This window comes from Epargyreus clarus, unplaced genomic scaffold (genome assembly GCF_041222505.1).
Source record: "Epargyreus clarus isolate Ecla_fem2 unplaced genomic scaffold, WU_Ecla_fem_2.2 ptg000035l, whole genome shotgun sequence".
Classification (NCBI taxonomy): Eukaryota; Metazoa; Arthropoda; class Insecta; order Lepidoptera; family Hesperiidae; genus Epargyreus; species Epargyreus clarus.
Window position 1 is genome coordinate 6,264,168 of NW_027332240.1, and position 24,358 is coordinate 6,288,525.

Sequence of the window (24,358 nt, forward strand, 5' to 3'; positions counted from 1 at the left end):
ATAAGACAAACAAGCAAGTCTTTGATGGTAAGTGGCTACTGCTGCCCAAGGACATCTGTAATCAACCATAGATAAGATTTGGTTTCTACCGGAGGTTGTCCACAGTTGCGCCGCTACCCCTTAGGACTAAGCTGGAATGCCTCGGATAAGTATGTCTCCTTTACCACACCGTACAGCAGCGGTCAACACTACTGTTATTAGGCACAAGTAGTTGTGGCGGTGGTGTCGCCAGTGTCCAACCGTAGAGGGCACAACCACCATAAAAAAACCGTCTATTTTGTGAGACTGTAGTAGCAAAAAGCCTGAAGTCCACTTGATGGTAAGTGGTACTGATGCTCATGAACATCTGTAACTAGCTTCATCACATCACATCACAGGCGCGTTATCATTTCTGAGGACTAAAACAGTCGCCTAATATGTAAGATAGCCGTCGCTTGCCATCCCGTCACACCTATTTCCAAACAATGTTCTATTGAGGACTGCTATGTATCTATCTATTTACCTATGGGTTTTACCAGCTATGATGTAAACATTTACATACATAGGTTTCCTCACGATGTTCCCCTTAACATTATAGAAAGTGAATAAATTTCTAATATGTACAAAACTTTGAAAAATCAGCGTTGCTTTTGCGAACTTTAGACTCCCCAATTCAACCACTAAGCTATCATTTCCTTACAATCTTACTAATAATAAATAATAAATTATAGTCCGCGCGAACGAAGTCGCGAGCGGAAGCTAGTATGACATCACGTTTATGTGTCATAGTATCAACTGAGATTTTACGTAATTCGTGTAATAATATTACATAGCAAGCAATATCGCTTCCTTGTGTTTGCATATTCTACTTAATTATAAAAACGTGATTATGTGACAACATGATTATTATAAGCTGTATTATTGAGATAAATATGTAAACACGATTAAGAAGTACATAAGTATAGGTAAATAGAAAATCAATTTGATTCAAATTAATTTTGAAAATAAATATTAAATTTCAATTTTTTCATCCTCAATGAGCTAGCTACGCTTCGAAAAAGAGATAGCTTCAGAAATAGCTATCATTTTTTATTGACTAGCTTTTGGCATTTAGCTTTTGGGGCTCTTAGGCAGCTAGGTGCTTATTTTCAGGAAGCAGACATTGCTGCCATTGTCTCAGTTAAAAACTTGTATAATAACTATAATATATATTTATACACAGATGATTAGAAAATGTCTATAGCGTGATTCAGAATTACTAGCAACGCCATCTTTTGGCGAGTTGCAGAACGTCACAATATATTCTGTGTCCGAAAATAGTAGATTTTGTTTAATAACTTACGGAAAATAGCAGGTGTTATTTAGTGACGTGCAAATAGTTAGTAACTTAGTTAAATATGTAGATTAGATAATAGATATATACTGTAGAAATATATGGTATAGAAATTCCAACACAAAGTTCGCAAAACGTGACCGGAAAATTACATCCGATTTAAATGTTATGTTTACAACGGTCCTAGCAATTAATTAACCGAGCCTTGAAGAGTCAAATTATGTAATGTATTAGGGATGTTGATGATGTTCGGATCTGGGTATGGATGTATTAAAATATGTCGGTTTCGGATACGGATATGAAATTATTCGGATATCCGTATCTAGTTACACCACGATAGTTTGTTACCGCTGACATACAAGATAATATATTTCATTTCATTTCACTTTCGGATAATTTGGATTAAAGATATTAGATTTTTAATTTTATAAGCCGTTACTTTTCGAAAATCCATGCTATTCAGTTAGGATTAAAACAATCCAAATTGTACCAATAATGGAGGGTGGGTACATACTGCATGGTTAAAATATACCATCATATATATTGGTACTTCGCGGATTATTTTGAAGTAATCTTAATCCTAACTTAATATTACATTTTTAAGGAATCGTAGGTACTCGTAAGTACAAATAGGTAATTACTTTTTTAAATAACTGAAAAGCATCGGCGTATTCGAGCGAAATCGTTTCATAATAGTGTGTCATAGACTCTATCCATAACCGAAATTATTCAAAATTTCGAATATAGATTTATTTACATATCCGATACTTTCGGTTACGGATCTTGATAACATGCCTGTTACGTCACGCCCTCAGACATGAGGCATTCCAGCTATGCGGGCTTACAACTGTATCATGAACTTGTGATTCGCAACTCGTGTCCGGAATTTAAATTCGGATCCGTACAAGTAGGTATGCAAAGTGTCTGACTTCTAAATAACTGCCGTTTTCTAAACTAATGCGTTTAATGGTTATTCTGTTTGTACGTATAAATCTTAGAATGATTTTTTATACAAGACTAGCTGTGCCCCGCGGTTTAACGAAAGGTTTAAAGAAATAACGCGTGTGAAATCGCGGGGCACAGGCTGTTATAAAATATAAGTAGCCTAAGTTACTCCTTATTACATCAGCTACCTGCCAATAAAAGTCCCGTCAAAATCGGTTCAGCCATTTCAGAGATTAGCCAGAACAAACAGATAGACAGACGGACAAATTTTGTAAAATATGTTATTTTGGTGTATGTACCGTATGTATATTCATATGCATATGTAGTAAAAAGCGGTCATTTCAAAATATTGATTTTTTAATAAAAAACTGACACTCCAATTTTATTTATATGTATAAATTTGAGGAGTTGATGAGCTTGAAGTTCATCTGAGGGTAAGTGGTTTTGGAAACGGAAGATCTCCCGCCGGGCTAGGTGACCATGCGCGGGGAGCGGCCGTGTTCCGACAGTCTCAGTTTAGAGCTTGTATATACGAGGTGTTGACAAAACTTCTATAGCGTGATTCAATATACTCGTGGCGCCATCTCTTGACGAGTAGCTGGAAGTCGCCACATGGTCACTGCCACCCAGGGACATCTGTAACATCAATCAAATCCTCATAGATTGATCACAGATGAGTTGCTATTCACGAGAATAAAGAAGGTCACCTCATAATTATGGAAATCAGCTGGTATTCATACCCTACACTGAAACGCAGAACTCCAACTCCCTGGTCGAACAATGCAGGTTATATGTGACTGACTTAATGTAGGAATCTTCTCTTACCTGAGGTTCTTTATAGATGTCTGTGGGCAGCTGTAGCCAATTACCATAACGCTATGACATGGGGCTCTTCAAAAAAAGGTGCAAAAAGAGTTCTCCTTCAAAGCCGGCGATGCGTTGGCGACTCCTCTGGTGTTACAAATGTTCATAGGCGACGTTGACTACTCTCCATCAGGTAGCACGTCTACTTTATCGTTAGGCTCAAATATATAAAAAAAGGTGGACTGACACCTCTTTTGCTACATCCGTATTATAAAAATTGTATTAATAAACAAATATTATATGTGACACAGCGCATGCAACGTCGTCGAATTCTGAAAATGTTCAGATCCTGGGCAGCAGTCACTTACCATAAGGTAGACTGCACGTCATTTGATATAAAAAATGTAATGAATAAACAAAGATTATGTGTTACACAGCGCACGTAACTTCGTCGCATGCTCAAAATTTTCAGACCCAAATGTGTCAGTCGGTCGAATATAATTCAATACAAAACAACAAAATCACGAAACCAAATGTTATAAATTAACAAACTTTTCGTAACCAGTCGCAATTGCACCATGGGCGGATTAGTTCTGACCAATTGACCGGTTTTGGCTATAAATTTTTACGGCTTCCTTATAACGTGGTATTTCGCAATTAAACAATTAGCGTAGTAACAATTTTGATTAAAACGGCTGTTTTTAGGGTTCCGCGTCCAAAAATCGCCAACGTAACTCTAGTGTGTATCTGGAGTGTTTTCTTTTTTTAATAATATAGGAGTAACAGACGAGCATGCAACTCACCTGCAACTGCCTGCAGACGTGGACATGGACATCTGTAATCAATCCCAGATAAGATTTGATTCTTACTCGAGGTCGACCACAGATGTGCCGCTACCCCTGAGGACTAAGCTGGAACGCCTCGAAAAAGTATGTCTCCCTGATCATGCCCTTCTTAAGACAACATTGCTGTTATTACGCAGAAAACGTGTGACGGTAGTGCCGCCGGCTGAACCACTAAGAATTCTACCACTTTAATTATTAGTGAATTTAAAAAATATTCATATACAAGAATTCATTATTATTTTCAGTGTATTGTTCGTATTATCTTTTGAGCCGCAATATATGGACGTTTGATAATTTTCTCAGAAGTATTCTGCAATGTTGCTATAATAAAAATAAAAAAAAAATTAGGGAATCAATAATTAAACGTACTTCCTTTAATATCAAAAAGTCTTTGCTTGATCTTAATAATTAATAAATTATAATACACACACGGAACCCTTCTAGTTTGAGTCCGATTCGCACTTGTCTGTTTTTTTTAGTCCATAGCAAGTTCGTATCAATGAAACTTGTTTGATGAAGCTTTGATTACATTTCGTCATTAAGCACCATTGAATGGAAATTGATTTCATGATTGCTGGACGAATTAGCATAAAAAATGTAAACATAAGTGGATAAATAGACGAGTATGTCTGCGTTTGCATTGCGTTAAGTGCGTTTTTATGTTAAGTTTCTTATATAATAACAGCTAAGAATATATAATAGTTGTATGTGGGAGAACCAATGGAATTATATTCCTAAATACGACTTTAGGCCGATTTTTTTTTAAAGTAAATTATTATTATTTTTTTAAATTTGAACGGAGTTGATGAAGATGGCGAAAATTTGTGTGTTAGAAATCGTCATAATATAAGGTAAAGTCGTGACAGATAAAATCATATTCGTCAAAATTTTGTGCCTGCGCAGTCCATAACGTGTCACGGAAGATACAAATAAATACCTTCATAAACTTTTATAGAACTAGCTGACCCGGCAAACTTTGTGTTGCCATATAAATTAAAAAAAAAATTAGGGTTGTACTACCCCTAACATTTAGGGGGATGAAAAATAGATGTTGGCCGATTCTCATAGATACCGGATAAGCACAAAAAATTTCATCAAAATCGGTCAAGCCGTTTCGGAGGAGTATGGCAACGAAAACTGTGACACGAGAATTTTATATATTACACTAGCTGACCCGGCAAACTTTGTGTTGCCATATAAATAAAAGAAATGTTAACTAATCTTTGTTAACATTTTTTTATTTATATGTTTGTAAGGGTGAACAACCCTTATTACTTAGGGGTATGAAAAATAGTAGCCGATTCTCAGACCTACTGAACACATATATAAAATTTGGTGAAAATCGATAAAGCCGTTTCGGAGGAGTACGGTAACTAACATTATGACACGAGAATTTTATATATATGATTTAATGAACGTGAAGTGTCTAATATATGGCATTTGGTAAGTGCGGTGACTATGATTAATACTTTTTTCTTATCTTATAACATTGAAGCAACAAATTAGCATACAATCCACCCGATTGGACGTAATCTTTGCCGTTAGTAGACATATACAACTCCCAAATAGAAATGATAACTTCAACCCTCAAGATTATATTAAAAGGCCTCGTTGGTCAGCTTTTTATGTACAAACGTAATATAGTAGAGTCCTGATATTATGAGCACTACGGAATATAAGGCGGAAATAGATGTGACGATGTGACGATGGCTCTGGAAACAAAACGTAAAGATCTTACCTTTTTTGGAAAAAAATAAACATTTTAAATTCGACAGTAACACTTGGGCGTAAACATACATTTGAATAGTAACAAGTTGATGATGATGTGCAAATATTTTGTGATTGAGGAAAAAGATAAAGATGCGAGTAGTTATCTATCTATCTAACGTCGGATTGATGGGAAATAAATTATATTACTTTATGTAAATATATCTGTGACATTTACGCTTTTATTATGTTTGTTAATGAACTTGAAAGATGGAAATTTAAATTCTGAGTCATCTTTGCCGCTTTAAGATGTACAGTCCACCTGCTGTTAAATATACTTACGAAGATATTTGCACTGATTTTAAATATATTGGAAGATATAACTAAGGCTGATTGCAAACGTGCAGTTGGTATAGGTACGAAATAAGTCACTAAATAATTACTTAGTTCAGAAAGTGACATCTGCCCATAGGCATATGTAGTCGACCCCAGATAGGATTGGATATTCCTACCTAAGGTCGGCCACAGATGCACCCCTGAGCACTAAGCTGGAACGCCTTTGCAAAGTATGTCTCCCTTACCACACACTTCAAACCAGAACACAGCAACACTTGACACTGCTGTTGTTAGACAGAAGTAGGTGTGGCGGTGGTGCCGGCGAAGTCGAACCACAAAGTACTAGTACTAGTATAAGTACAAAGTATGAGTATTAGTATAAGTTAGTATTATATTATTAACTTATAGTTGCATTAATAAACAATTAAAAAATTGACCATATGCGTTCATCAACTTTTGATTGTATAAAATTATTACGTAATAAAACATTTAATTTCATTCAAATTATTCCAATTTTTTAAACCACGTATCATTGATGGATGATTCCAAGAAAAGTTGAATAGATTTGCAAAAAATGCAAATGATTTGATAAATTGACTAACATTTTGATAAACATGATCTATTTGAATAGACACGTGTTGCACAGTTTTGACCCAATCTAATTTATAACTTTAATTTGTATTATTAATTGATTTTGCAAACCTTATCTGCGATTTAAATCTTTTGTGTCATAAATGATTGATGTAACTGTCAAAGGGGATCGATATTGGTGGATCTGATATTCAAAGGAAATTTTGTGGGTGTGATGCAACACAGGCATTTTACTAAATGTAGCAAAAAATTGACGAAATTTTTATGTAGTTTTAACAAACGGTATAGACGAGGATTTTTCCCCAAAACTGACAAAATATTTTCTAAAATGTATCGAGATATCCATGATTAAATTTGTAAAGTACAGGTATAACAGCAGTGTTAGGCGCTGCTGTGTTCCGGTTTGAAGCATAGTAAGGGAGACAGACTTTGCCGAGGCGTTCCAGATTAGTCCTGAGGGGTAGCGGCTCATCTGTGGCCGACCTCAGATAGATATATTTAATCCTATCTGGGGTTGGTTACAGATGTCCATGGGCGGCAGTAGCCACTTACCATCAGGTGGACTGCATGCTCGTCTGCTACTCTTATATTATATGAAAAAAAAAACATATGGTACAGTATCATTCTTAGTATAGTTAAGACATGTCACTGATTTGTTCTCCAATTTTTATGGGAACTTTGGCATAAAACTATAAAAATACGGATTAAAGAATGGAACGTTGTATCAACATTTAATTCAAACAATAATATTAAGCAATGCTGTGTTCCGGTTAGAAGGATGTGGTAAGGGAGACATACTTATCAGAGGCATTCTATCTTAGTCCACAAGAGTAGCACCTCATCTAAGTCACTGAAAATTCTAAGATGGGACCATAATCTTATCTGGGTTTAATTATAGATGTACATGGACAGCTATCTACTTGCTACCCGATGGACTGTCTTTGTGTGATTGCCTGTTTGCTCCCTCTATATAATAAAAAATAACTTTCCGATATTTGCAAATACAAACAAACAAAAGAAACACACTTTTTATGTATAAGGATATTATATGTAAATATCAACATACACGTTTAAGATTACATATGATATTAATTAATCTCTTGTCATGGCATCACGTGCGAACGAAGATGCGTTCAATTATACTGCAATTACAATAAATAATATATTTTATATGATTACTTACGACTCGTGATACCGTACATGTAATTAATATTTGTTTTCATAAACTATTTCCCGGTTTGCTATATCTGGTGAATGAAATATGTTTGTCTTTATACTTTATACATTTTGATCGAGTGAATAAAATACTGGAGAAGTTTAAGTATTTAATTCTTGTTTGTTTTTTATGCATCTTATTCCGGCGATGTAGAATTGAATAAAGTAAATAATATATTATAATAAACTTCAAACTTATCGGTGAAAGACAGCATTCTGAGGAAATATACGCCTTGATTTGTAAAAATGTGGACTTTGGTCAAAAAATATTTTTATTTTGAGAGGAAACTTGTGCCATGCAGTGAGACATAATATTTCTTATATCCCTGAAGACTAATTTGGAACACCTTAGATAAGTATTTCTCCCTTATCAAGCCCTTAAAAGCGGAACACAGTGGTGCTTAACACTACTGTTATTAAGCAGAAATAGGACAAGTAATAGCTTAATTAAGTGTATAGCGTCATTTGGCCCATAATCGTGTTATGTATAATAAACTTTGAAATTTTAATGTGAAACGATAGGATGTTGTGTAAGACCAAAATTACGCAAAAAAACACTTTTTAAAACCATATTACGAGTATTTTAATATAATACTTAGAAATTACGCAAAGAACACTTCTTAAAACCATAAATTACGAGTATTTTAATATAATAATAATAATATAATTTATTCAAGACAATTGCAGCACACAGTACAATTTTAAAACTAAATATACAAAGATAAAAAAAAATCATTGAAACAAAAGGACGCAAACACAAAAACAAAAATTAAAAATACAAAAATAACGTTAACAATACAATCAAAAGGGAAAAAACAAAACCACAAACAAAACAATTTTTTGACTATTTTAAAAAAATATATTTAGTTTGTCGGCAGTGCAACATCTTCCTTACACAAACAATTGCGGAAACGATAAAATCATCCCATGAAAGGCAGTATATTTCACGCACAACAGGAGGCACTCCGAAAAGTGCTATTAATATATTTTTAAAGCCTCCTATAAAAACATGATAACGTGTTTAAAGCGAAATAATTGTAAGTGACTCGTAAAATACAGTAAACTTATACCTTTTTAGGACTTTTAAATAATTTTTTAAATGATTATTTTACCAAATTGAAATATGTGAAATATGGATGTAACACCTTTTTTTATTTAACGGAATTTACTGAGAATAAAAGATTTCCAATTTTATCTGTATAGATAAAAAATGACTATCTCTTTCGGTATGTTTATTTTTTAAGCTTACCTATCATCCGATCGCTATGAAAATTTAGGAATTTTTTGACATTCCCAGAAACATATCATCTATTCAACGATAGTTATTTAGTTTAGTTAGTTATTTAGTTATACATTTATACATACATTTTAGTAGAATTAAAATAAAAATACTTACAACCCAATAAAAATGTAAGTGTATTTGTTTTGTATTGTGACGACCTCACGCTACTCGTCAACAGATGGCGTCACGAGTATTCTGAATCACGCTATCGAAGTTTTCTCAACATCTTGCATATATACAAGCTACGAACTGAGACTGACGGAGCACGACCGCTCCCCGGGCATGATCATCTAGCCCGGCGGGAGATATCCGTTTGCCACATTATCACTAATTTGGTCCAGTATAGATTAATATGCTCTTTTTGGATCTGATAGGTGGCGCCCATGTCGGTTTTTTAGCACACTAATATATATTTGAATGATGTGCAAAATGTAAACAAAACTAAGAATAACTCTTAGTGATGCTATCTCCTTTGTAATACGGAAATAAAATAGTAATATATCACTATATAACATTATCGCAATATTTATTATTCGTATTTATAATGTACAGGATATTCTTACTACAAGCTAATGATGATTTAAGATCCTCATAAATTTATTGTCGCACAATATTGTTTTATATTTTTATGAATATGTTATAAATTTAACATGTGAATTATAAATAATGGAATTATTTTTCCGATATAATTCCTTTTGATTTATTATCAGTAGAAAATGCACTTATATCGTACATATAACACCTATATCATATATCTATCGCAAAAGTACTACCATACCGGTTAACCACGCGCTGGTTTCGGATTCGATCTCTGGCCAAGTAACTATTCTGACTGGATACCTACTTATCTCCTATCTGTTAATGCCACGCCTTAATCTAGTGCAAAGATTCCCAAACCTATTTCATCTATTGACCCCCTTTTGAAAAAAATCTCATACCCCTAAATTAGTCAAAAATTGAGTTTGAATAGAAAAAAGAAATGTACCAGCAAAAAATTCAATCCTCGTCTTATTATTGGTTTAGCCATCAACCGCTTTAATACCCCTCTCTGATTAAAGGCCCTCTTGGCCTCAAATACCCACTTTGAGAAACACTGCTCTAATGTCATGCTGGGCTACTTCTAATACCTATATTTTAGACGGACAAAACTGACACAAAATTAAAAAAATATCATGACCTCTTTAAATCAAAATACACAATAACAGCACATAATACGAATGTAAAAACCTTGTTTTGTAGTTCGAAAATACCACTATCACTGATTTGAGTGCCCATATCTAATCTAAGGCTTTGCCATGGACCAAATGTTACCGGAACTACGCCCGGATTTAATATCCTATTCCGATTTGAGCAGTTACACTAATGGCAGTCGAACTACAAAATCGTGACTGAGTTATTGAAAGGACAAATACTACCACGATACCTATTAAGGCTTAAAAAAGGTAATATAGGAAATAAAACGTTTATCGTTAAGCAAAAGTAATTTTGCGTAAATATTGTAAACTGTACTCCTAGTATGCGTTTTTACGTTTTTACGTAAATGACTGTTTTGGTATTGTTTACGTATTTATCCATACATTTCCAATTAGCGCCCCTAGCGGACTGTATCGAGAACTGATATACTGACATACGACATACGGTACTGGATACAATATAACATGTAAGGGAACCACAGCGTAACAGTTTAACAAATATATTTGAAATACAATATGACATATGGAATATAAACTAGGAAAACCCTACGTCAGTAGGATAATATATCTATGAGGAAAACTGACAATATTTTCAGTATCTACATAAACAAACCATAGCAACTATCGTTGCGATCGCGGAACACCGATCGCAGCCGATAGTTGCCGAACACGTCGCTGGCACTATTATTTATATAAAAATATTATTGCGTCTCCGCGCGTTGCACCCTGTCGTTTATTTTGTTGTTTATTTTTTCTACTGCGGAGAGTAATCTTTTTCCAGTGTATCTACGTCTCATTATTTATATCATATCCGAGATCACAAATGGCTTGACAGATTTTACATATGAGCTATCGTTGGATTCGTCTTAAGTAATTGTAGGAGTGTAAATGCTATATTACAGTTCTTTTTAATTTAATGCTCCAAAATAGGTGAGCTACAGATGAAATAAATATTTATACGAGTTACCATATACCATTTGTAGTTGACCATGATCATCGGATAATGGATATTATCGATGACTTACTTGTTGGAGCGATTATCGTATCTGGTACACGCAAAGAGTTCATGATTCCAAAGTGGTAGAACTCTTTGCGGTTCAACTCCGGCGGCACCACCGCCACACCTATTTCTGCCTAATAACAGCAGTGTTAGGCGCTGCTGTGTTCCGTTTTGAAGGGTGTGGTAAGGGAGACAGACTTTTCCGAGGCGTTCCAGCTTAGTCCTCAAGGGTAGCGGCACATTTGTGGCAAACCTCAGGTAGGAATATCTAATCCTATCTGGGGTTGATTACAGATGTCCATGGGCGGCAGTAGCCACTTATCATCAGGTGGACTGCATGCTCGTCTGCTACTCCTATGTTATAAAAACTATATTCTAGATCGTGGTTCTTATGTATTTCACTTTGTAAGTATCCATGGCACACACAATTAAGGAATCATAGTTTTGGGCATAGATTAGTAAAGATTACTCACTCCTAACAAGAAAATGTACCCAGTTTTGACAATTGAAATAATTGCGTAAAAAAGTTTGGCCGCGTCTCCGTGCTAAAATGTCCCTAAAATATTTGATATAATTATTTATTTATTACGTAAATTACGTAATTATTACGTAAATAAGTTATTTATTCGTAAATTTTCTCTAAAAATGTTTTTATTTGTCAAGGATTCAAAAAAAGAACTTACTAAAATAAGCCGTTTGTGGCTTCATTCAATTTCAAGGCGGCGAAGTATCTTTACTAATCTATGGTTTTGGGCTATAAGTTTAAAAATCTTTTAGCAATTAGTCTTTTACGACAAACAAAACAACTCTATTACTCACACTTTTTTTTTGTTTTCCAATCTGTTGTACATTATAGAATAATATATGCAACCTCTTATCTTGAATGATTCAGACTATAAAAAGTCATCAGGATTCAACATTCCGAGAACGGCTTATAAGTATTGTTTTTGTAGCTATTAAGTATAATTTTATTAATGTTTTCTTTGTTCGTTAATTTAATCCTTTAAAACCTCATTGTTTATCTGGTTTTAATGCGTCTCAGTTTATGTGCTCAATAATGTATGTATTTAAATTTTAAATATAAGTGACCTAAACTCAATTTGTTAATTTATTCAAAATTTAACCTGAAAAGATAATTTTTTAATTGTATAAGAATAAGTATAATATTTTTCATGCATAACTTATTTACATAATTATATTTTTTACAATTGTTTTCTTTAAAACTTTCATAAATGAAACTTTCTAAAAATTATTGGTAGCGCGTTGATGTCTTTTGTATAGAATTTTGCCGGTTTTTTTTATCGATATTTTATTTTCATTTTACAACGGATTTACTTTTCTTGTTTGAGCTTTAGAGTTATGAATATATAGTAGAAAACTTATAATCATGGTAGTTTTTAAGCTATTGGGAGATTTCTTTGTTGTTTGTTTTGAACACTGTGGGGTTAGAGGAACCCATGAAGGGTTCCCTTCCCCTTTCATTTGTATGAAGGGTTTCCCAAATACAAATAAAAGGGGTAGTTGCTGCTGCCCATGAACATGCTTATAAAAATTACAGTAGATTTCTTTTTAAAGCTGATCACAGATGCGTTATTCTTAAAAACTAAGATAGTTGCTTCATAAATCGGCCGAAGCTACTCGCATACCCGAATAACGAAGGTGTGGATAACAGCTGATACCACCACAAGCCACCACGTTTTAAATTCCATTACGTTATCATCAAAAATAGCGGTAGTTTTACAACGCAACCGTTACGCTCTGAAAGTTAAGTTATAGCAATATCATGGCTTACGTCAGCTATCGCGTGCAGCGAGCGATCCGTATCGCGTCACGAGTTAGCGATAGCATCTGACACTTTAGCATCACATCTTGGTTTTATGAGGAACGCGCTGGGTTTTGGTAATTTTGTAATAACTTGATACATCTGTTCTATTATGCGGCAATCTTTGTCTATTTACTTGGGATTGCCGGATTTTTTTATATTGGATAATATGGATTGAATTCTTTCATTTTAAAAAATCCTGAATAGACACTAACTGTTATTTGAGTGTCCACAAAGTTATTCTTAGGGAAATATCTTCTTAGGTAATATTATTAGGGAATTAATTATCATTTTTCTATCTTTATTCCCAAGCAAGTAAAATAGGTTGATATTTGTCAATGTTTTATTATTACTTTAACTAAAATCGTATATATAACAGTACAGTTGATGGGACAACATTTTTTTAAATACCATAGGTACGTAATATTGTTAAAAAAATATATATTTGCAATTTTACATCGCAACCGTACCGTTCTGAAAGTTAAGTTATAGCAACATGGTTTACGTCAGTTAACGGCTAATCCGTATCGCTATCGCGTGCAGCGGGCGATCCGTATCGCGTCACGAGTTAGCGATAGCATCTGACACTTTAGCATCACATCTTGGTTTTATGAGGAACGCGCTGGGTTTTGGTAACTGTGTGATAACTTCATATATACTTACGTTATACTGTGCGGCAATCCCTGACTGATAACTTGATAACAAAATCAACTTACACTAACTTTTAATTTTTATTAATATATAAAACTCAAAGGTTACTGACTGACATAGTGATCTATCAACGCACAGCCCAAACCACTGGACGGATCGGGCTGAAATTTGGCATGCAGGTAGATGTTATGACGTAGGCATCCGATAAGAAAGGATTTTGATCAATTCTACCCCCAAGAGGATAAAATAGGGGACGAAAATATTACTTGGTAACGCGAGCGAAGCCGCAGGCAAAAGCTCGTTTTAGTACAAAGTTGTATAGAAGATATTCCGTACTTTTGTACTTTTGCGTGTAAAGTAATTGATTATTTTTCATTATTAGATTAACCAAACTCAGATATATGTTTATAAAAGTTTGTATGACGACATATTCTTCTAATTCTAACAACATAAAATACTTAATATAATTAATAGGTCTAGAATAGGTAATGTAGAAGCATAAAAAAGAATTATTAAAATCGATCCACTAACGGCGGAGTAATTCGTGTACATACATAAAAAATATATATAAATATATACCGGCCGAATTGATAACCACCTCCTCTTTGAAGTCGGTTAATAAAACTTTGCTTACAAATTCCTTATACGTAGACGATAGACAATTATGGCTTCTGAAGGATGAAACTTTTAAAGTAAATGAATCATTTTTTTTGTATTACCAGCGTTACATAAAAATGTTTTGTGCATAAGTCTAGTATCACAAACCCACTGCTCGCTTGTCTGTCAATCACTTTAAGAATTTTATTAAGTAGCAAAGTTTTTTATATTTTCATTGACCTTGTTAACCCATACGTTTATTATTATCTATGCCATTATTTTATACTCAGCTTATTTCCTGATACAAAGTACTTGAAGGTATTGCACATAACTTGCCGATAACACGATGTGAGTGATAAAAATATAATTAATTATTATTTACAAAGTAATTAGAAACAATTCTTCACACGGACATAGTTCCGTAAGCTGTGAGATTATTTTATAATGAGATATGTCACGTCGTGGGAACGTGTGGTCGTGATTTGCGTACAATTGACATGTTTGTGACGAAAATACGAGATCTCTAAGCTGTATTTAGGTAAAGACAGATTGCTTTATGACTTAGTTACAGGATTAGGAATTTAATGAGTAATATCTTAATATACTTGTAGGTATATTTGTCTATTGAGTTCTAGTTTACTTTGTCTTATGGAAACATTACATAATATTTTTTTATTATTGGTGTATTTAAATGATTTCGTTTTATGTACAGATTTCAATTACTTTATTGTTTGTGTCTCTTAGAGCAGAAAATAGACAAAACTTAGGTAATACAAAGTTAAGTTTTTTTATAATATAAGAGTAGCAGACGAGCATGCAGTCCACCTGATGGTAAGTGGCTACTGCCGCCCATGGACATCTGTAATCAACCCCAGATAGTATTATATATCCACATATGTAGCCGACTTCTAATAACCCTCTAGTGTAATAAATCGTATATGGGAGTAATATTAGTTATCAATTGTGATACTTTAATTCAATTAACAAAAAGTCATTTAACAGCTGCGTTAACAATGCCTTTAAAATCAAATTCCTAATTACATTAACAAAGTGACATCGGCCATTGTTAAGAACCTAAGGTGTTCACGCACTTAACGGTCTCGGGTTACAATGCAGCCTTGATTTTGGTAAGTTCCGGCGATTCATTCAATGTTCACGTCACATTACCATGAATGTGGCCGAACGTATTTAAAATAGGCATCTGGTTATAATTAGCATTGTAATCAACAAATGACAATGTCCCTTTGCAAGACAATTGAAGATCGTGCTTGTATACTTTCAGGGCACGTTTTTCTCTCCGTCTCGTGCGGCGTTTGCAATTTGGGGGTGGGTAGAGGCTATTTTGGTTTCGAAGATTTTCCTTCGTTCCGTCTTTTCCTACGCAAATTCTCATGGGAGTAACAATACACTCCGGACTTTTGACATTCCTTAATAATAGTAAAATATTATAATAAGTATAATGGAACAACATTGAAATTATATCAACCCCGCCGCTAACCGGGGGTTTAAGTGCGTGATAGACTCCTTATGGCATTACGGTGATATTTCATGGAGCGTTAGACTTTATTGATAACACTATCATAATTCGTAATATCCATATAAACCTTAAATACATATTTCAAAGCTATTTAAATATTTCAATTGAACCCCGGACTTCGCGATTGCGAATTTATATGTTAACACTTCTATACTATTTCTTTTTAACATAAGTTTTTAAACTTTTCTTTTTGTTACAATTTTTAGTAAGTATTTCTAATATTATCTTATTTTACAGGAAGGTGAAGAAGACATCGGCGATCTATACCACGATGATGTAAACGGTGCTGCGTTGCTCATCAGACGACACCCAAAACACGGGAAACTTGTGGTGGTATGTATTTTAGAAGTTTTGTCTGAAGTATACGTATCTTTATTCATTTATTTATTTATTCAACAAAATCCACAGCTACTTAAATGATATATATAATACTTTCTATGTTAAACTAATTAGCCAATTACATCTTTGAAAGCATTCGGTTAAACTCCCTTTAATTTTATAGGCGAAACCTTACATTTTATATGATACTAGCTGACCCGGCAAACGTTGTTGCCATATAAATAAAAAATGTTAAGGGTTAACCCTTATCACTTAGAGGTATGAAAAATAGATAGTAGCCGATTCTCAGACCCACTGAATATGCATATAAAATTTGGTGAAAATCAGTAGAGCGGTTTCGGAGGAGTACCGTAACTAACATTGTGACACGAGAATTTTATATATAAGATAAAACACGTGGCAGTCCTGTACCCTTAGTATGAGTTTTTTACGTTTTTTCCAAAAATTACTGTTTTTGTATTTGTTAATGTATTTCCTATAGATTTCCCATCAGTTCTGATACAGTCCGCTGGGGGCGCTGATTGGAAATGCAGTGAAATATTGTCTATGTCAACATTCTCTCTATCAATGCTAACTCAATTCACCCATTTCCAAGATCTGTACATAACAGATTAAAAAGGTTCTTTGTAAAGATTAAAAAATATCGTCCAAGTTGTCTATGACAACTCTCTCGTTGACTATGACCAGCATTGTCATTGAAACGTGTCTCAAATCCTGATTATCTAAAACCCGACATCCTGTCGGAATAATAATTAGTTTTTTCCAAAGAATTATAGGCACGACGTGATTACTGTAACTCAGTGTTTCCCAACCTGATGCGACCCCCTAGGGGTCATTAAACATTTTTAAAACAATGTAAGGTTTGAAAAAAACAAAACATTTATGTTAAAAAAATATTAATTAAATATCAATTATAGGCACGGATCTAAAATACTACTAGTACTAAAATAAAGAAAAAGTATTGTACAAATTTGATATTCGTATTATCGAAAAATTCACATTATATTATTTAATTATTATTATTAATCAACTTATTAATCAACATTCAGTAATCAAATTTCATTAGTAACTAATTTTAATTTATATTAATTTTATAGTATTTTCCAAACTTCATACAGGTATATGGACTATAGTATGAACATTGTACATAATATCTGTGTAATAACTGTGCTTAAGCAAATAAAGAATTTGAATATAAGGTAAGGGAACTCAAACTACTTTCACATGATAAGGGGGTCGTGCAAATAAAAAGGTTGAGAAACACTGCTGTAACGTATGACATTTTGGGGTTTTCCGTGCATGTATGTTGCAAATATACTAAAATAATTGTTTATAATTTTAACAATGCTATGAAATAAAAGGTTATGTATGATTGATCGCTTTACAAAGTATTCGTAAGCGGATGTTGATGTTTTTTATTAAAATAAACAGTTAATACTAGACAGTACTGCATATTTGATTTAATTGAATTTGCATATGCAGGTTGCATGGTTGACTTAAGTAATTGCAAATTTTTATGCACCCAAAAAATAGAAATAAAATAATCATAGATACTGTATCTATTAGATATAAAGTTAAATATATCTATCCAGTGATCATTCCAAGTGTAGATATACTACATATAGGTACTGATAATAAAAATAATTTTTGAATGTCTGGAAATGTCAGTTTACGATATTTTATTGTAAGAATATGGTATATTCGGTTCATTTTTTAACCTAAGAAAGTCATGAAATAAAGATCGTTGATACTTATTAATTTACACAACAAATAATTAAATAATAAATAATGCTAATGCTACTCTTATGTGTTACCATTACAATATTGTTGGACGGAATCTGTCATGATATAAAAATATTAAAAATCACACATTTTTTTAGTCAACTAATTTAATTTATACATAACAGCCATTCTCGAGGTTTTTTTTGCATGTATAAAGTGCTGAATGAGTAATACGGTACTTTATATTAATTACAATCTAGCCTACTATAAGACTAATGAGTAATTCTACGCTAAGTTAAACTGCTAAATAATCATATAATGAAGGCAGCGTCTTCTGACACTGCACTTCTTTGTCTTATCACATAAAGGAGTAGACACATTGTTTTTGTGTTCTATAATGTATTGTTGTGTCATTGTTCTTGTGTTCTAATATAATAATTCTCGAGGATGATACCAATTTACAAATAGCAAAGTGTTAAATTCTTTTAATCAACAAGACCATTATCATACAAAGACTGGTTGTATCCCAGAAGACAATGGACTACAAGTAGACTAAGGCCGCATGCGCTTGCGCAAGCCTCCGGGAACGTAGTACGCACAATGTGGCTTTGACGTAATGATACGTATGATATGCGAACATGATTTTTGGTTTGATGTAGTCGTATCCTTTACACTTTACTTAAGAAAATTCTATATCTAATTCTGTCAAAAATGTTTCGCGTTTCGGTGTTTATAATCTTTTTAAAGAAAGTTGCAAATTCATATTTTTATAAAAATACATATATGTAATTAAAGTAAGAAAAAAGTAATTAGGCCTAATACTAAGTTGTCATTGTCTATCTATGATCTATGTAAGTAATCTTTAAATTAATTAATGATCAGAAGTTATGTTTGAATGTATTCACAAACCCTTAAAACTTTACCTATTTCTGCCACATAGCAGCATTAAGTGCTGCTGTGTTCTGGTTTGAAGGGTGTAGTAAGGGAGACATAATTTTCCGAGACGTTCCAGCTTAGTTCTCAGGGGTAGCGGCGCATCGACCTCAGGTAGGAATATATAATCCTATATGGGGTTGATTACATATGTCCATGGGCGGCAGTAGCCACTTACCACCAGGTGGGCTGCATGCTCGTCTGCTACTCCTATATTATAAAAGATATAAAAAAAACAAGATGTAATGCCGTGAAATCAATGTGCTTTACTACATCATTCAAAGCAGGACACATCAGCGCTATATTATTGCTCTAAAGCAAAATTAGGTGTGACGGTGGTTCCGTCACATGCTAACGTCAAAGAACTTACCACCTTACTCATGTCGCCGTTGTCAACCCATTACTGTTCCACTGCTGGGCACGGGTCTCCTCTCAGAATAAGAAGGATTAGGCCATAGTCCACCGCGCCAAGTGCGTATTACTAGACATGTAGAGAAGTCATGTAGACATACAACTTACACTCTAAGATTCATTAGACAACGACACTTTAGACACCATTTATACAAGGATTCAATGAAATGTAGTCAGCTGACTGGTTAATCTTTAGACCTTTATTTTTCAACTATTAATGCTCATACCTTTTTTCAATTCTCAGACAACAAAAGGAGGAAAACCACGGGCTGTAATGACCGCATGACGTTAATACTTTGACCCGTTCAAAGGTGTATTATTGAAATAAAAATAGTATTATTGGTTGTGTGAATAATCGAGACAGGTTAGGATTTCGAAACTTGAAATATTTCCAGCTGTTTAATGTTATAAGCTACTGCACTGATTCTATAAACTCTGTGGACAAATTATGTAATATACTATTCCTACATAAGCTCTATGTACTTTCTACTAATATTTAAGTGCTATAAGTACATTAATTGATTAGATCCAACGCCTACAAATATTATAAGTACATATTATAAGCAAAAAGCTTTTAACCTCCATATATCCCAGGAAGATCACCGATTTATCTGTATTAAGATAATTTATATATCAAATCATTTCATTTGTCTATTTAGGTTCTTCATATGACATTGATAGAAATAACCTATAACTCAAGCAGTTTTAATTGCATGTAAATTGTAACTACTTCCAATGATTCTACGAAAAGATTACACTACAAATATAGTCATAAACTACTTATAATAGTTCTCCACTTCTGTGTCTCTTGGTATAAAAACTGCGAAAGAAGCAGTAAATTTTTAGCATTAATTATTTAACAAACGTAAATAATCTATATTTGCCCATACATTTCCAATCAGCGCTCCTAGCGGACTGTATCAGAACTGATTGGAAATGTACGGGAAATACGTAAACAAATACAAAAACAGTCATTTTTGTAAAAATGTAGACTCTCATACTAAGGGTACGCTTAAATAAACAAATAAAACTTAAAATAAAAGAACATACTTAACGTTACGAGTAACTAAAACCTTTAAATGTAAAGTGGAACCTGCGTCAGTTCAATCGTGTAAACGGATACGTTGCAGTAGCCAGTGAGCGGCGCAACCTGAGCCCGCGGTTTGGGTTGACCACGCACCCGATATTCAGCACAAACTTGTTTGGACATACTTGCGAAATTTTATTAAGGGACTTGTTCGTACACATCGCTTGTATAATAAGATTTTTTATATATAATGTGATATAGGAGTAGCAAACGAGCAGTCCACCTGATGGTGGTTACTGCATGGACATCTGTAATTAACACCAGATAGGATTCGATTCCTACCTGAAGTCGGACACAGATGCGTCGTTACCTTTTAGGACTAAGCTGGAATGCCTCGGAAAAGCATGTCTCCCGTACCACACCCTTGAAATCAGATAAATCAGCACTTAACACTGCTCCTGTCAGGCAGAAATAGGTGTGGCGATGGTGCCACCGAAGTCAAACCACAAAGGGTTCTGCCTAATAATAGCAGTGTTAGGCGCTGGTGTGTTCCGTTTTGAAGGATGTGGTAAGGAAAACATACTTTTCCGAGACGTTCCAGCTTAGTCCTCAGGGGTAGCGGCGCATATGGCCGACCTCAGGTAGGAATATCTAATCCTATCTGGCGTTGATTACAGATGTCCATGGGCGGCAGTAGTCACTTACCATCAGGTGGACTGCATACTCGTCTGCTTCTCCTATATTATAAAAAAAAATATTACCGTGACCATTGGTGGCAGTCACCACTTACGAAACTATAGACTGCATGCTCTTACCACTTCAAGGTTCTAAAAATCTATAATAAATTGTTTATACCACAGGAAGGCTCTATCGGTCACGATCTAGTCATCAAACCCATCCCGGACTCGATGGCGCCCGCGGTGCAGGACGATGAGATGTTCATGGACCCGTCCAGCATGGCTGACATGGTCTCCATCGACACTGGACTACCTATTGGTAAGTTGCGAAGAAACGCTAAGATTTTTCATGCAAAGTCATTTGGCAAAGGGAGATCTCCCTGTGGGCTAGGTGATCATGCCCGGGGAGCGGCCGTGCTCCAACTATCTCAGTTCGGAGCTTGTATATATGCCAGATATTTAGAAAACTTCGATAGCGCGATTCAGAATACTCGTGGCGCCATCTCTTGACGAGTAGCGAAGGTCGCCACAGTCATAAACTAAAAGTTTCATCATCAACTAATTACTGTCCAACTGCTGGGCATGGGTCTCCTCTCAGGTTGAGAGGATTTTAGGCTATAGTTCACCGCGATGGCCAAGGTCGGATTGGTAGGCTTCACAGACTTTTAATGAGTTTTTTTCTAAAATAATTATAGTTCAAAAAACTAAAAAACACGCTTTTATGATAAAATCAACTAAAAAGTAGAAAATAATTTTCAATCTAAGAATCAATTAAGGAACAGTAAATAGTATAATTGTGGAAAAAGTGTGGGGTGCTTTTCGAACCTGATAAATGGAGCACCCCACACTTTTTCCACAATTATACTATTTACTGTTCCTTAATTGATTCTTAGATTGAAAATTATTTTCTACTTTTTAGTTGATTTTATCATAAAAGCGTGTTTTTTAGTTTTTTGAACTATAATTATTTATTAATTTTTAGTATTTCTCGTTATAGCGACCACCATTATTCATCGTTTGTAAAAAAATCAAGTGTCTATCTATTACGATTTAAGAGATAAAGCCCAACGACAGACGAACAGACCGCAAAGGGTTTCGTTTTAACCTTTGAGTACGGAATCCTAAAAATCATTCTAAAAGAGCGCATTATAGATATGTTTCAGAACATTTGAGTTATAGGGAAATAACATTATTATTTTCTAAACTAAAAATCACGATATAAAAGTTACGCCTATTGAAACTAAATAGCAATAATTATTATTTGCAATCTAAAGTTGCGATGAACTTTGCTGAAGGTGTTTGAAAAATCTCGCCTCGAAAATCGTTAATCCAGAGGATGTTGATAAGGACAATGGTACAAAACTATTAATGTTTAAAATATTGAATTGTCATCGGTCCTTAATAAGTATGCCAAATTTCGAGTTAATCCGACGTTTTGAAGGGGGTTAAAATCATGTTCAAAGATTCCGTTACATACTAACATACCAACATACATACGTCTGAAGCTAATAAAAGCGTGTTAAAAATCTTAAAGGTGTGTGAAGTCTACGTCAAGCATGGGAGTTTCCACACAATGTGTTCCTTCCCCTTTTAAGCAAGTGATAATTATTTTGTAATACGCACATAAAAATCAGAGATGTCAGAGATTCAAACCTCGGATTCCCTGATTAAGATACACAATTTCTAACCACTAGATTATCAGTACTGTTACGCTAAAAATATTGTAATAAATCTAATTGCCAGTATTTTTAAAGATATTTTATTTATTTTTAATTCTTGTCGCAATAAATACCAACTATACCAACCCATAAATACCAATTACACATCTGTCGTTAGTTATTTCCACGAAACGATTTCATTACGACTCGTTCGAAGACCTCTTAGCGTCATACCAAACGACTGTCGACGAATCGAACGCGTTTGTCGAGCGACTGTCGTGACAAAAAGTGCGTACGATGGGCAATGAAAAGATTGTACTTAATTCATATTTTGATTATATTGTCACCGTAAATAACATAAAGATTCACAGAAGATACAGACAAAAAGCTGTTTGCAAAAATTAGTGTTTTCAATCCATAAAATACGAATATATAAATAGTCACCGAATTTCTTATTTATTTTATGATGGAAATTTGGCATATTATAATCATATGTATCTTTATTTATGTCAAAAAACACAAATTATGTAAAAAGCCTCACCATACTTTTTAAAATCGAAAATTATATCTATATCATATCTAATATCATATATCTGCGCCAAACTGCTAGTCCGCTCGGAAGTTGTTACGAGCCGGTGTAGTCAGACAATTTGCTATGGCGACGTGATTCATTTCTATATTCAGAGCGGACTAGCAGTTTTACGCGGACCATACCTACCTTATAAATAAATTTATCTCTCACGTTTAGCATAATTAAACCGGTTTATTGTGTCACTTCATTAGAATAATTTTAGTTTCTTTTATAATTTGCAAATCATATTTTAAACTCGTTTCTATCGCTTTAAATATCGATTTTGCTTATGTAATAACTTTGTGATTATTTTATACACCTTAATATTCAGATAACTATTTTTAAACAGATGTAATATATGTTTCCGACATAGAAAATATGCAGCTCTATTTTTGGGTACAAGACTTAAGGTATAGTCCCCGCCAAACTGCTAGTCCGTTCCGAATATAGAAACGAGTCACATCGGATTGCAAAACAGATATTAGCGGGTCGCCCAATGGCCCATACCTGCGTTAATGTGCCCTTACGTTACGGAGTGGATGCTAACTAAACCTGCGTGCAACAACTTCAGAGCGGACTAGAAGTGTGGCGCGGACTACACTTGTACTAAAAAATTAGTTTCCGCATTCTGCAATATTTAGGTAGTAACAAACTTCAACAAGTACTAACTGTCGGTTTTATAAACAATCAATCTCACCACGTTTCCCAAATGCCCCAAAAGAGGTGCCCAAAACTTCTTATATTTTTTTATTTACTCTTAACATAATCTAGTAGTACAGAAATTGTACTTAATGCTAAATAGAAGTGTTAATGACTAATTATGTTTTTGTGCAGTTAAAAGGAAAAAGGAAGAGCAGGAATGGCTGAAAACGGCGCTGCAGGGCGCCCAACACGTGATCATCAAAAGGGACCCAATCGAGAGCGATCATTTAAGTGACTATGGTAAGTCTTTTCCTTAAAGCCGCTCCACATTCTCGCGAGAAAAACCCGATTCGTATCGGCTTCACATTCTCGATTTTCGTGCTTTTCTAGCGTTCTCGCGAGATTGTGGATCGGGCTTTATATTTTACCCCCTGCGGAGAGTAATGTTTTAGAGAATATATGTGTATTTCTCATTCTTTAGTATGCGCTACAGACCAAAAGGTTTGACGGATTTTAACATCTCCAAAATCTATGACAGACG

At 34.2% G+C, this 24,358-nt stretch overlaps 1 protein-coding gene across 8 annotated transcripts in view; it reads left to right on the forward strand.

The window, feature by feature from the left end:
• The window catches only part of LOC140756754 (A disintegrin and metalloproteinase with thrombospondin motifs like), a 175,990-nt gene that overhangs the window by 125,951 nt on the left and 25,681 nt on the right, over positions 1 to 24,358 (forward strand). For all 8 annotated transcript variants that reach the window (XM_073092304.1, XM_073092305.1, XM_073092302.1 and 5 more), the window contains 3 exons: positions 16,075 to 16,170; positions 21,130 to 21,265; positions 24,010 to 24,117. In XM_073092304.1, coding sequence (XP_072948405.1) covers positions 16,075 to 16,170; positions 21,130 to 21,265; positions 24,010 to 24,117 — 340 coding nt within the window. The remainder of the gene's footprint in view (positions 1 to 16,074; positions 16,171 to 21,129; positions 21,266 to 24,009; positions 24,118 to 24,358) is intronic.